The following is a 10,924-nucleotide window of genomic DNA, read 5'->3' as shown; positions in this document are numbered from 1 at the left end:
GTTGGTTAGATAGTCTATTATTCATGTCCTAAGTTTGAATCAGTTATAGAGTAAATTTTAGGCTAAGGTTGAAAAAATATCACTATCTGATTCCACAAGATGCAAATTTGGGAGGTCTAAAGCACAAGTAAAATCTAAAAATCTAACCTATATGTGACGAACCTTCATGCTCCATAGGGGACAACTTTCATGACGTTTCTCGGTCAAAGATTTGATTAGGCTTCTTATAATAACGTATAGGGACAATCTTTCCCCTACCGGTCAAGTTTTTTCTTATGTTCAGTCTAGAGCATGCTTAATGGAAAACAATATGGTACACAAGTGGACTTTTTATTGGAAAACAGCTGGTTAGAAATTTCGTACACCAATGTTTCCATAAAGCATTGTGGACCATACTAAATGAACAAAGAGCATGTCACGCTTACTTGGCTGCTATTCAGCCAGAGGCACAATGAGGCAGTTCTGCATGAGTACATAAGCCGTCGATCCTTTAGAAAAATGGTAAACAGTTGTTCTGATTCATTGTTCAAGGGAATACAACAAAGGGAAGGATATGCAAATTTAGCTCACAACCAATTGTAGCTTCGCTTGCGATATTATAGTGCACTAAAAATATAACCAAATAGGAAATACTCAGTCCGGACCTGCTGTGCAACAACAACATCGTGAAGATCGCCAGGTGCGGGAGAAGAAAGCGGAGCTTGAAGGGAAAGGAGCGCCGTCTTCAAGGCAAGGGCTGGGCTTCACTGATCTCTTGAACTGATACTTCATCATTACCCCCTTCAGTGTCTGGTGCTGGTGGGACAGGGCCTACAACTCCACCCTCTCCATTCCCGCTGTCCACGTCCATCTGATCCTCGGTGGTTCCTTTGCTTCCTGCAGGTTCTTCATCGGTAGCCGTACTTGTCTGCTGTGGTTTCTCTTCAGAGCTGAGAGACTTCCTTCCATCCTCTTCCTTCCTTTCATCATCTTCCTTCCTTTCATCCTCTTCCTCAGCAGCAGCATGATTTGATGCCGCAGCTTCCTCTTCCTGAGCGTGACTTTCGGCTTCTACCGCCTCTTGTACCTTGAGTTGCCTCTTGTGCTCCTCGACCTGTTCTTGGATCCTCTGGAAACCAGAAACCAGCTCGCCGTAGCGGCTCTGGAGGGTCCTTTCTAGTGCCTTCTGTTTACTCACTTCTTCAGACAAATTTTGGATTCGATATGAAGCAGCGAGATGTTCCTGTTTCTGCAGCTCTTGGAAGCATTCGAGCTCTGTTGCGGCAGTGTCCATCTGCTTGAATGTATCTTGGACCTGTGACCACAGTTTTCCAGCCCGTATCTAATAAAAAGCAAACAGAAGGTTAGTGAAACATAAGCACTCTGATAACATGCTATTGAATTGTCAACAATTTTGTTTCAATGAATAAGGGAGCAAATTCGGTCAGGAAAACAGCAAGAGCTAACAATACTAGTTTGCAGCAGCCAGTGGCAGACCTAGGATTTTACAGGAGGGCATGCCATGCATTTTGATAAACTTGTTTAGCGATTCAGTTTCAAGGCTCTCTTGGGAATGATCTTGATCAGGTTGAAAGCATGCTCTGCAATTGGTTATCCAAAAAGCCAGTGAGAAAGTTTCATTACCAACTGTGGTTTGTACAGCAACACCAACAACGTTTGGGCAATATAAGGGCCTTGCACTGGTAAACCTGCCCAAACATGTTCCTCATCAATCTTCCGTGCCCACAGCCATCTGATACGGAGTGACCAGCCGAAAGTTTCAAGGTTATGAATGCCTAGCTCCCCAAACTGAATAGGGAATTGAACCTTTTCGCACGAGACTAGACAGTTACCCCAAAGAAACCTGTCTTTTCTTATCAATAACTTGTAACACTCATTTTGATAAATCCATGGCAACCACAAGATAAAACAGGATAGCATGGAGCACCGCCCTTAGTTTGGTGACAAGGGAATTGGAGGGGATCCATGGGGAGGAAATCCCTTCGTATTCAAAATTAAATAGCAAGAGATCCCCTCCAATTCCCTTGTCACCAAATCAGCGCTACTGTGATCAAACGACCAGCCTTATTCCTAAGAGAAGCTTTCCATCCTGGAAGATTATCACTTATCAGCCATCTTCTCAATAAGAGGTAAGAGCCTAAGAGGTCAGACTTGGTGTGTTTACAGAGAATTAACGGCAAGCCAAGGTCATGAGAAGCCCTTCAGCTCACAAGGGAGTGTATCTGAGATAATTCTCAGCTCACCATCTCCACACTGGATGCGCATGGCCAAATAATTCCAAGATGTGATTAATGACCTCAAGATCAGATCTTTCAGGGTTTAGAAATATTACCACGTCTGTCCGCATAAAAAGAGATGACATTCTTAACTTGCTGTAGATCAACAGGCAGGCTGCATGAAGCCGTCAGGCTGCATGAAGCCGTTGCGGGTTGCTTAGCCTATTTAAGAGTTCAGCACTTCCATTCCATCACTAGAATAAAAAGGATAGGAGACAGTGGGTCTCCTTGCCGAAGGCCGTGGTGGTGTAGCAAACTCACAACGGGCTACCCTTTGATCAGGACCCTAGTGGATGAAGTGAACAGCAGCAAGCAAACGAGATTACACCATTTCTGCTCAAAACCAAGTTTTTATTAAAAACCCCAGCAGGAGGACCATGAGACTGAGGGCCTGTTTTTTTTCCTGACGAGCTTTTCCAATAATGTGGATGTGGGGAAAATCTGGTTGTAGGCAGCTGAGTATCGTGAGTATTACGTGCAGAGGAAGATGAAGTGGTTCATAGGGTTTATGATATAGAAAGTGACATATTCCTAGACGACTCGGCCGATTCTATGTTCACGTTGATTTTGGATGGTTTCATCAAATATTCGAATGATTTTCACAAAAACGGGCTGAAAAGTTGGGCATTTGGCAGTCCGCGACAGCTTCTGACAGGCAGAAGCTGAAAATAAGCCGAAACAAACAACCCCTGAATCAAGAGCTTTGGAAATATCGAGCTTGAGGAGAATGTGTAGCATTTTTCACCATCAGTTAGAGGTCGATCAGTCGATGGTCTCTTGCAATTTCAAGCCAGGGAAGAAGTTCATTTGTCATCTCACTATCTCAGTTGTAACTTGATGTCGCCAATTTTACGCTGACTCCAAGTTTGCAGTCCTTGGCTAAGCCTCTGCAGCTTGACAAAAATCCACTTGACCGAACAAGCGGTTGAGACAGGGAACTCCAGTGTTGTTGCGCAACTTCCAAATACCCAGGCAACTTGGGCCAGAAATTATCAAAATGGAACCGTCTTGGAACACAACAAGATGGGATTTAATTTTTGAAAAAGAAAATAAAAACAAAATGCAGCTGAGGTAAGGAACTGAACCTACACCCTTGTGGTTAGGGAGCATGGTGCTAACCATAAGTTATTATCATAGACGACTAGTAAATGCAATTGTAAGATTATTTATCTATATTATTGCTAGTATTAAGTAAATCCACACTTGCCCCGCACGGTATGACGTGGCCCATGTAGCATACCCAGTGGGTCCACCCCCTGGCAGCAGCCCAGTGACTATCATCAGTTTTTCAGACTGGCTTCAACAGAGTCTATTATTTCATTATACTCCAAAAAACGGGGCAGATGAAAGAGAAAGAATACAGAAACCAAATAAAGAGAACTCGAAAGAAGCCATGCAATATGACATATTGCTTAAATTCAGTTAATATAAATGATCTTGATTGCAGATGATGCACTATGCCAAGTTTACCTGATATCCTTGTGTCAGAAGCTTAATCTTCTGCTCAAGCCGAGAAGCCTTCTTAGCTTCATCATCCATTCGCTTCTTCACAGTTTCAAACTCATTTTGCAAAGCAGAAATCTTATCAGCATTTCCAGCCACACTAGCTAAACCATAGCTATTGCTGGTAGGAAAAAACATAAGGTCGTCTTGGCATGCATCATGTGCTTTCACGAAGTCCTCAAAAGATTCATTTTCATGACCCATGGCCACTCGAAGGTATTGAATCTCCTCTTCAACCATAGAGCTAGCCTGCCAATTCGAAAAAAGACCATTTGTACAACTTATTCCATCATTACATAACTGCAATAAGCATAGAGGACTGCTCACAGAATAAAAGAAAAAAAATGAAGAAGCATATGAACTATGAAGTCACACACTATAAATGGTTTGATAACTACCATGCTTGTAGATTATGTATTATTGTATTGTGCTGTATGTAGTTCTTTTAGCCATTCAAATGCCCGGTTTAGTTATTGGAATTAATTTCAACGCAGATACATGTATGTATGTTGTAGGAGTTTCATGAAGATTATAATGCAAAGCTCAAACTTGTTGACAACATTATAGTGCATAAACAGAGGATTCTAGGTGCAAAGTTGAATCCCATAAAAATGACAGTTGTCACACATCGACAATTCTAATCATCTGCACTTGAAGAGAAGATTCTAATTGTCAAACTCATGTCTTAAAGAATGGCTGTGCTTGCTCTTGCTGCAGATTTTTGCAACTGCAGCTGTGGAAACAGCAAATAGAATTCTACTGCAGTACTGCTTCTATAACGACTAGCATGCAACTACAGCCTACAGCTGCAACCTAAAAATGACAGTCAATCAGGGAAAATATGTTCAAATTTTGTGTACCAGAAATTTCAATAATTTATTTTAACTATGACCTCTGCCTTACAGGATATTACTCATGTAAATCTATGTATTTGCTATTAAATCAAAATGCCAGTTGACCTCAGTTCAATTAACTCAATGTAATTTGTAATTAAGTACTGCAAATAATGAACAGTGTCATGTCATTGAGATACAGGAAGATGTGCGCATAGCCTCTCAAGTTACAGTTTATCCAAATAGTTCCATGAAACTGTGCATGTGGTGGGGTCTAATTAAATAATGACGAAACTATCAGGAAAGAGATACAGTTCATCATGAATATTCTAATACAAATAAAGAGGATGAAGAAAAAGAATAGCACCTCTTTTAGTTCATCTTCATCAAAATCATCAATTTCAGGGACAAGAGGTCCTCCATTTTGCTGACGCTTGCTTCCTTTCTTTTTCTCTTTTTGAGTTTTTTCATCAAGAGGATATTTTGCATTATCATGCTCAAGAAGCCTAAGGAGTTCCTCATTTATTAGTTCATCAGCTTGTTCAAGTGATGTAGGAGGCATAAAGGTGCTTCTGCTTCTGCTTTCTCCACTTCTAATAAGAGATTGCCGGATAATCTCTACTGAAACAGCCGGTGGCCTAGGCAGACTCCTCTGCAACACTTTGGATCTCTTTCTGAGCAATGCCTCATGCCTAGCTTGTTCCTCAGCCCTTTCTCGTGCCAGTCTGTCTGACATGTCCTCTTCAATTTTCTCTTCAGCTTCTTCTTTCTCATCTTCCGTAATAGGTGGCATGACTATCTGGTACTCATTCTTTGGTTGTGGAATAGAAGCAAAACCAGATCGCAGGCTTTTCCTCAGTTCGGCTTGCCTACGAAGCTCAAGTTTAGTGTTGTCCTGCATTTCCACTTCATTTATGTTAAGTTCATCACGAAGAGGAGTTGCTTTCGGTGTTAAACCAAAGCTGTGCCCCTCTCTGGATGGTGTCATACTAATCCTTGGAGTAATACCAGGGCCAGGGCTTGCTAAAGGTGTTGCCATTGGATTTGGAGTCTGTATCTCCTTCTTGCGTGGTGTAACACCAGAGAAATCTGATGGATGAAGCTCTGGGTTATCACCTCCTAATAGAGGTGTTTGTGATTCTCTGAGACGTGCAAGATTTTCTGCCTCCATCATGATTGCATCACCCTTCCCAGCTGGAGTTCGCTGCGGAGTTCGCAATGGTGTCATACCAAGCCTTGGAGTCTGAGAATAGCTGGCAAGCAAGGTTCTTGTGGCAGTGCTTCCTTCACCAAGCTCATCAGCTAAAGCAGGATCACCAGCACTGCCCATCTTTGCTATCTCCTCTAGCTCGTGGTCAGAAATTTGAGGAGGCGGCAGCATTAGCTTTGACCTCTTTGTGACAGCTTCTGGATCATTTAGTTTATTCGCTTGCATTATAGCAGCAGGGGCATCCTGTCGCTGCAGGATCTTGTTCCTGGCAATATCCTGTTTTCTTAATTGTGCCTCTATATCTGCTCTTCTCTTCCCTTCAAGCTCCTCAATGGTTGTTGGAAACTGTACATGTTCAGGTGGTCTGTCTTCACCAACAGTATCATAAAAACCTGAAGGTGGTCTCTTTTCAAATGGAATCTCAGCATTGTAGTCAATCCCCTTTCTCTTTCTTTTTCTGTGGCGTGTATCAATACCAGCTGCCTTCAATTCTCTCCTTTTTTGTAGTGAAGCAAGCCTTCTTGCTTCTTCAAGTTGTTTCTCCCTTGCCTTCCGTTTGGCCTTTTTACCCCTAGTGTTAGCTAAGCGGGCCCTAGCCTCAGAAAGCATTTCTTTTTCATCTTCATCCATATCAACAGGATCAGGACGTGCGGGCTTTGACTCAGGGTTTGGGTCAATCTCGCCAGGCCGCAGCTTCCTAGGATCATCATTAGCCTCATAATTTTCATCCTTTGCACATGCGGCGTCAAGCAGCTTTTCATAACGTTCAAGACACTGAGATGGTGTTCGACCTACAATAGGTGCAATTGTCCTCCACTGAGTAGGCATGAGTTTAGCAAGATGAAGTAATTTCTCATCCTCCTCCCTTGTCCACTCGGTCTGAAATTAACATAGATGAGTTAGCACAGTGAGAGAAACAATAAACAATCATCTTGGTGACAAACAAGAAAGACCTATGCCATAAGCCCATAATAGAGCAAATGACCAATGAAAGAACTATTTTGAAGGTTATGGGTTTTTTAAACCATTCATGTCAAAACATTGCAGATGATGTGATTTCAGAGAACTTCACTGAAGTTAAAAATTAGATGATAGTGCCCGCCGTACAGTAACCAAACACCTTATTACAAGTACTAGTGTATCACACATTCATTTAGATTAAGAGCCTGTGTTAACAAACAAAAGACATTTAATTACTACATTATACTTTTAACAACATGGGTCCACATTCCATCAATGAAGAAAAGGCGTTAATTGCTTGACCAATCAGATCCATAGCAACATTCTGGACACAACCAAATATTCAAAGAGGAAACTGGACGGCTTTGTCTTCTATTTTTAAGAAGCAAATTCTGAATATTGACAGGAAGAAATAAAAAAAATAGAGACAATAGTTCTTCTAAACATCAGTAATGCACTGCTTCTAAATATGATTTGTAGTGGCTAGTAACATTCCAAGTTGTATCAATACAATGATGAAAATGCTAACATAGTTTGTATTGATTTTATTCATCATACAAACTATCAAATGATAAACTTAGAGCGGACATTCATCTCATAAATATATTAAAGCGTGAAAAGTTCAATAGCTCTAGGTTGCCAAGAAACTATTGTCAATTAAAAAATTTGACATCTGCCAAAAAAGCTGCATGCTAGAAGCCAGTAATAACCAATCATTTACACAGTAATAACTACAAATCTGTAGACACTAAAATTTTTCCAGAAGCTAACCAGCTCCAAAACAAGATAAGTAGACCCTTTCATAACTATAGCATGTTAATGTTCCATTACCTAATGCTCATATTTCACCCTGCTCTTCTAATTAAATACATCAAGACTAGATAAGGTAAAATTCGAACTCACCTGACCAAATTAAGTGTTGAAATGTTGAATCAGCCAGTTTAGCTTATTCATTCAAACTTAAAAGGCTACCTAGGTGCATTTTCACAGTGTGATAAATTTTAGACAGATTACAACAGGTAGTCAGCATGAAACTGCTGTTGCTAATAAACCTATTTAGTAACTGAGAACCTAACTGTAAAAGTGACATGCAACTGATCACGACACAGTAGCTAGGGTTAGTTGTTCCTGGTTAAGTACACCACTCTGAATAACCAAGTCCAGTGAAAAGAGCTGTCCTTCAACATAATTCAGAATTTCAGATAAAATAAAGTAACTTCCCAGTGGACCAAACCTTCTACATTCAAAATCAACTTTATGAAGAAGTTAACATCTGCTATAGACATTTCGCGCAACCAAACTATCAAATTTTACTTAAACAGTGCAAAGTTTCTCTTTTGGCAAGAAAAATGATTCAGGTGCTTAGTCCAGTTATATTTAGTTACCACTAGACTGTAAAAACTTTCATTCAGTTAATATCTATGTTGAAATGTATGTTATCTAGCTAGTAGAAATATTAAATGTTATTAGATGATGTTGAATCCATAGGATATAAGAAGAAGGGCAGACCCAACCGAGGCAAGCCTCCCCCCGCCCCAATGCGAAGAAACTGCTTCGAACCAACGACCTGGTGACTCAGTGAGACATATCTCACCACTACACCAGGACTGCCCTTCAGAATCAATAGATAATAATGTATATAACGATATAAACACGGATGCTTATCAAGACAAAAGCAAAAGATATTAATTCATTATCTGGCTCCAGAAAGCATTAGATTCAATAACCTACTCCCACTGTCCCAAAATATAATTCGTTTTAGACTAAACATACATTAATGAATTAATCTATGAATGTAGTTTGTATGTATGTCTAGTTGTCTACATTCATTCGAATGAATGTGGACAGAAAAAATGGGAGGCTAGAAAGAACTATATTTTGGGATGGAGGGAGTACTAAAGTAAGGATGTCAATATTTCGTATTACCGCCAACTTGCAACTCGAGATATTCAAGCTGAAAGACGATATTCTTTTATCTGATTCTAAAGTTTGCCAGTTCGAATGTTTGTGAAAGGATAACGGCTGATAACACTTAGAGTCATCTAATGATTGATATTACCAAAATTCATAACCAGCACACCTATCAAAGTTCATAGAGCATAAATCTTGCTGTTGTTCCAACTTCCAATGCATAAATGCATAGGACAAACATTTTTTTCTCTTTTAGCATGCAGGGGACATTGTTACCAAAACTGCTAAGAATTAGGTCATGCATTAAGCATGCAAGATTTCATAGGAAAGGAAATCACTTATTGACTTGTAGTGCTTTCCACTTTCTCGGCAGAATGTGCTGAGCTTCTTAAAAGTTTAATTCAAACGAACTCGCCACTCCAGAATCCTTAATAACCACATCTGTACTGTTGAGTGAACAAGAAACCATCCAGTGACAGTTACCCTCTCATTATGAATTGCATGCTTCCCAGTGCAGAAGGATTCAGAAAAAGAAAAAGACAGTGTTCTAAACGTGGCAGCTAGATCTTTAGGAGAACGACACTCCAAGCAAAGCGAAAATCAGTGATAGAACGGCGACCGGGCAGTGAGGCTAGTCTGCCGAGAGAGGAAGACAGAACCGTAAGAGAGGCGAGCAGTCGGTTACCTTCTTGATGGACGGATCGAGCCACTCATACCAGCGGGCCTTGCACTGCTTGGCGGACTTGCGGACGAGCAGCGACGAGATGCGCGCCCACTGGTTCTTGCCGTACTTCATCACGGCCGCCTTGAGGATCTCGTCCTCCGTGTTCTTCCACACGCCTCCCTTGATCATGATCCTCATCGTGCCCCACTCTGACCTGATTCGCCTCCTCCGCTAGTTTCTCCCTCCCCCGGTAAGGGGAGGGGAGGGGTAATCGGTTTCCGACTTCCTCCGCCGCTAGCCCCTGGAGGGGGCTCCGGCGACGCCTAGAGTCCCACACGGAGCGGCGGACCTCCGGGGGAGGGCGGTGGCTCAGGTTTAGGGTTCGGTGAGGTGAGCGCGGCGGCGGCGTACGCGCGCGGTGAGGAAGGGGAGCGAATCGGCGAGGTTTGGGTTCTGTTGCTTACGATGACAGGTATCGTCGACAGTTTCAAGGCCCAAAGAACGATAGCTGAAGTGGGCTCCATTTGCGCTCGTTCATCTCTGAACAGCCCATCAGGCCCGAGAGAGCGAAGGCCGTCTTAGTAGGAGCAGGCCCAGTCCTAGAGAGATTTTTGTCATTATAAAATACGACACATTCCGCTTCATCGAAACGGAGGCGTTGAGAGAGAGATTCGAGGATATGGAAAAACAGAGGACATCTATCCGACGAAATAGACTCAAAATCTTGATTAGCCGCTGAGGAGAATCATTAGGCCGCCTACGTTTCGAATCCGTCGTCGTCCGTCAGTAGATATCGATTTTGCTGAGACTGTGAGGAACAAGCCGAGCCACTGCAAGACGACCTCGTTCCCGCTGCGGTAGACGAAGACGTGCACCGGACAACCTCACCGTCGTCGTCGTGGCGCTTCCGGCCGTCGTCGGTGTCAGAATCGGAGGAACAGGAGGAGGTGGAGTGACTCTTATGGGGTTCCTGCAACGACACGCGGTCGTCCCTCTCGAGCGAGCTGGAGAAGGACGGGTGCGAGCGCAGCTGCGTCGTCCTGCCGAGCTCCTCCATCTCCAGGTCGAGGTCGAGCGACACCTCGCCGCCGGATGCCGCCTGTTGTAACTTGCTCTCTGCAGCAAGAAGGCCAACAAGAGTGAACGGTGGTGACAACAGGGTTACGTGCACGGGGGCAATAGCACTGTTGATCTAGCCCCTCACGGGCACTGTGCGGGGGTATTTATAGGTATCTGAGTGCCCAGCGTCTTGTGTTAAGGACGCATGTGCCCTCAGACACCTATTTTATCCCCAGAATATTCCCATAAAGCAGGGTTACAGACCGTAATTACAAGTACTCCTTTACAAGTCAGGCCCGTAATACAGAGGCGGCCACGCGGGGCCCGTTACAATGGGCCAGATCGCACGTGGGCCTTGGGACTGAACGAGGACGCGCCGTGGTAGGACGTCGCCGCAGGCCTTCGTCAACGTGCCGAGTCTTGCGAAGGGTGTCCCTGCCCGCTTTGTCTCTGTCGGACCAGCGGCTGCAGCGAAGGCCTCGAGCGAAGGGTGGCGTCTTTGCCTTCG

The 10,924-nt window shown here is 43.1% G+C and overlaps 1 protein-coding gene across 1 annotated transcript; it reads right to left on the bottom strand.

Annotated features, from left to right (window-relative positions):
- Positions 1–463: 463 nt before the first annotated feature.
- On the bottom strand, positions 464–9,730 carry LOC541962 (myb2). The gene is made up of 4 exons (NM_001371617.1): positions 9,379–9,730; positions 4,980–6,701; positions 3,747–4,028; positions 464–1,321 (listed from the first exon to the last, which is right to left on the bottom strand). The coding sequence occupies exons 1-4, from the start codon at positions 9,553–9,555 to the stop codon at positions 725–727; spliced, it is 2,778 nt and encodes a 925-aa protein (NP_001358546.1). The 5' UTR covers positions 9,556–9,730; the 3' UTR covers positions 464–724.
- Positions 9,731–10,924: the final 1,194 nt, after the last annotated feature.

This window comes from Zea mays, chromosome 3 (assembly GCF_902167145.1).
Source record: "Zea mays cultivar B73 chromosome 3, Zm-B73-REFERENCE-NAM-5.0, whole genome shotgun sequence".
Classification (NCBI taxonomy): domain Eukaryota; kingdom Viridiplantae; phylum Streptophyta; class Magnoliopsida; order Poales; family Poaceae; genus Zea; species Zea mays.
This window is presented reverse-complemented; position numbering and strand designations above follow the sequence as displayed.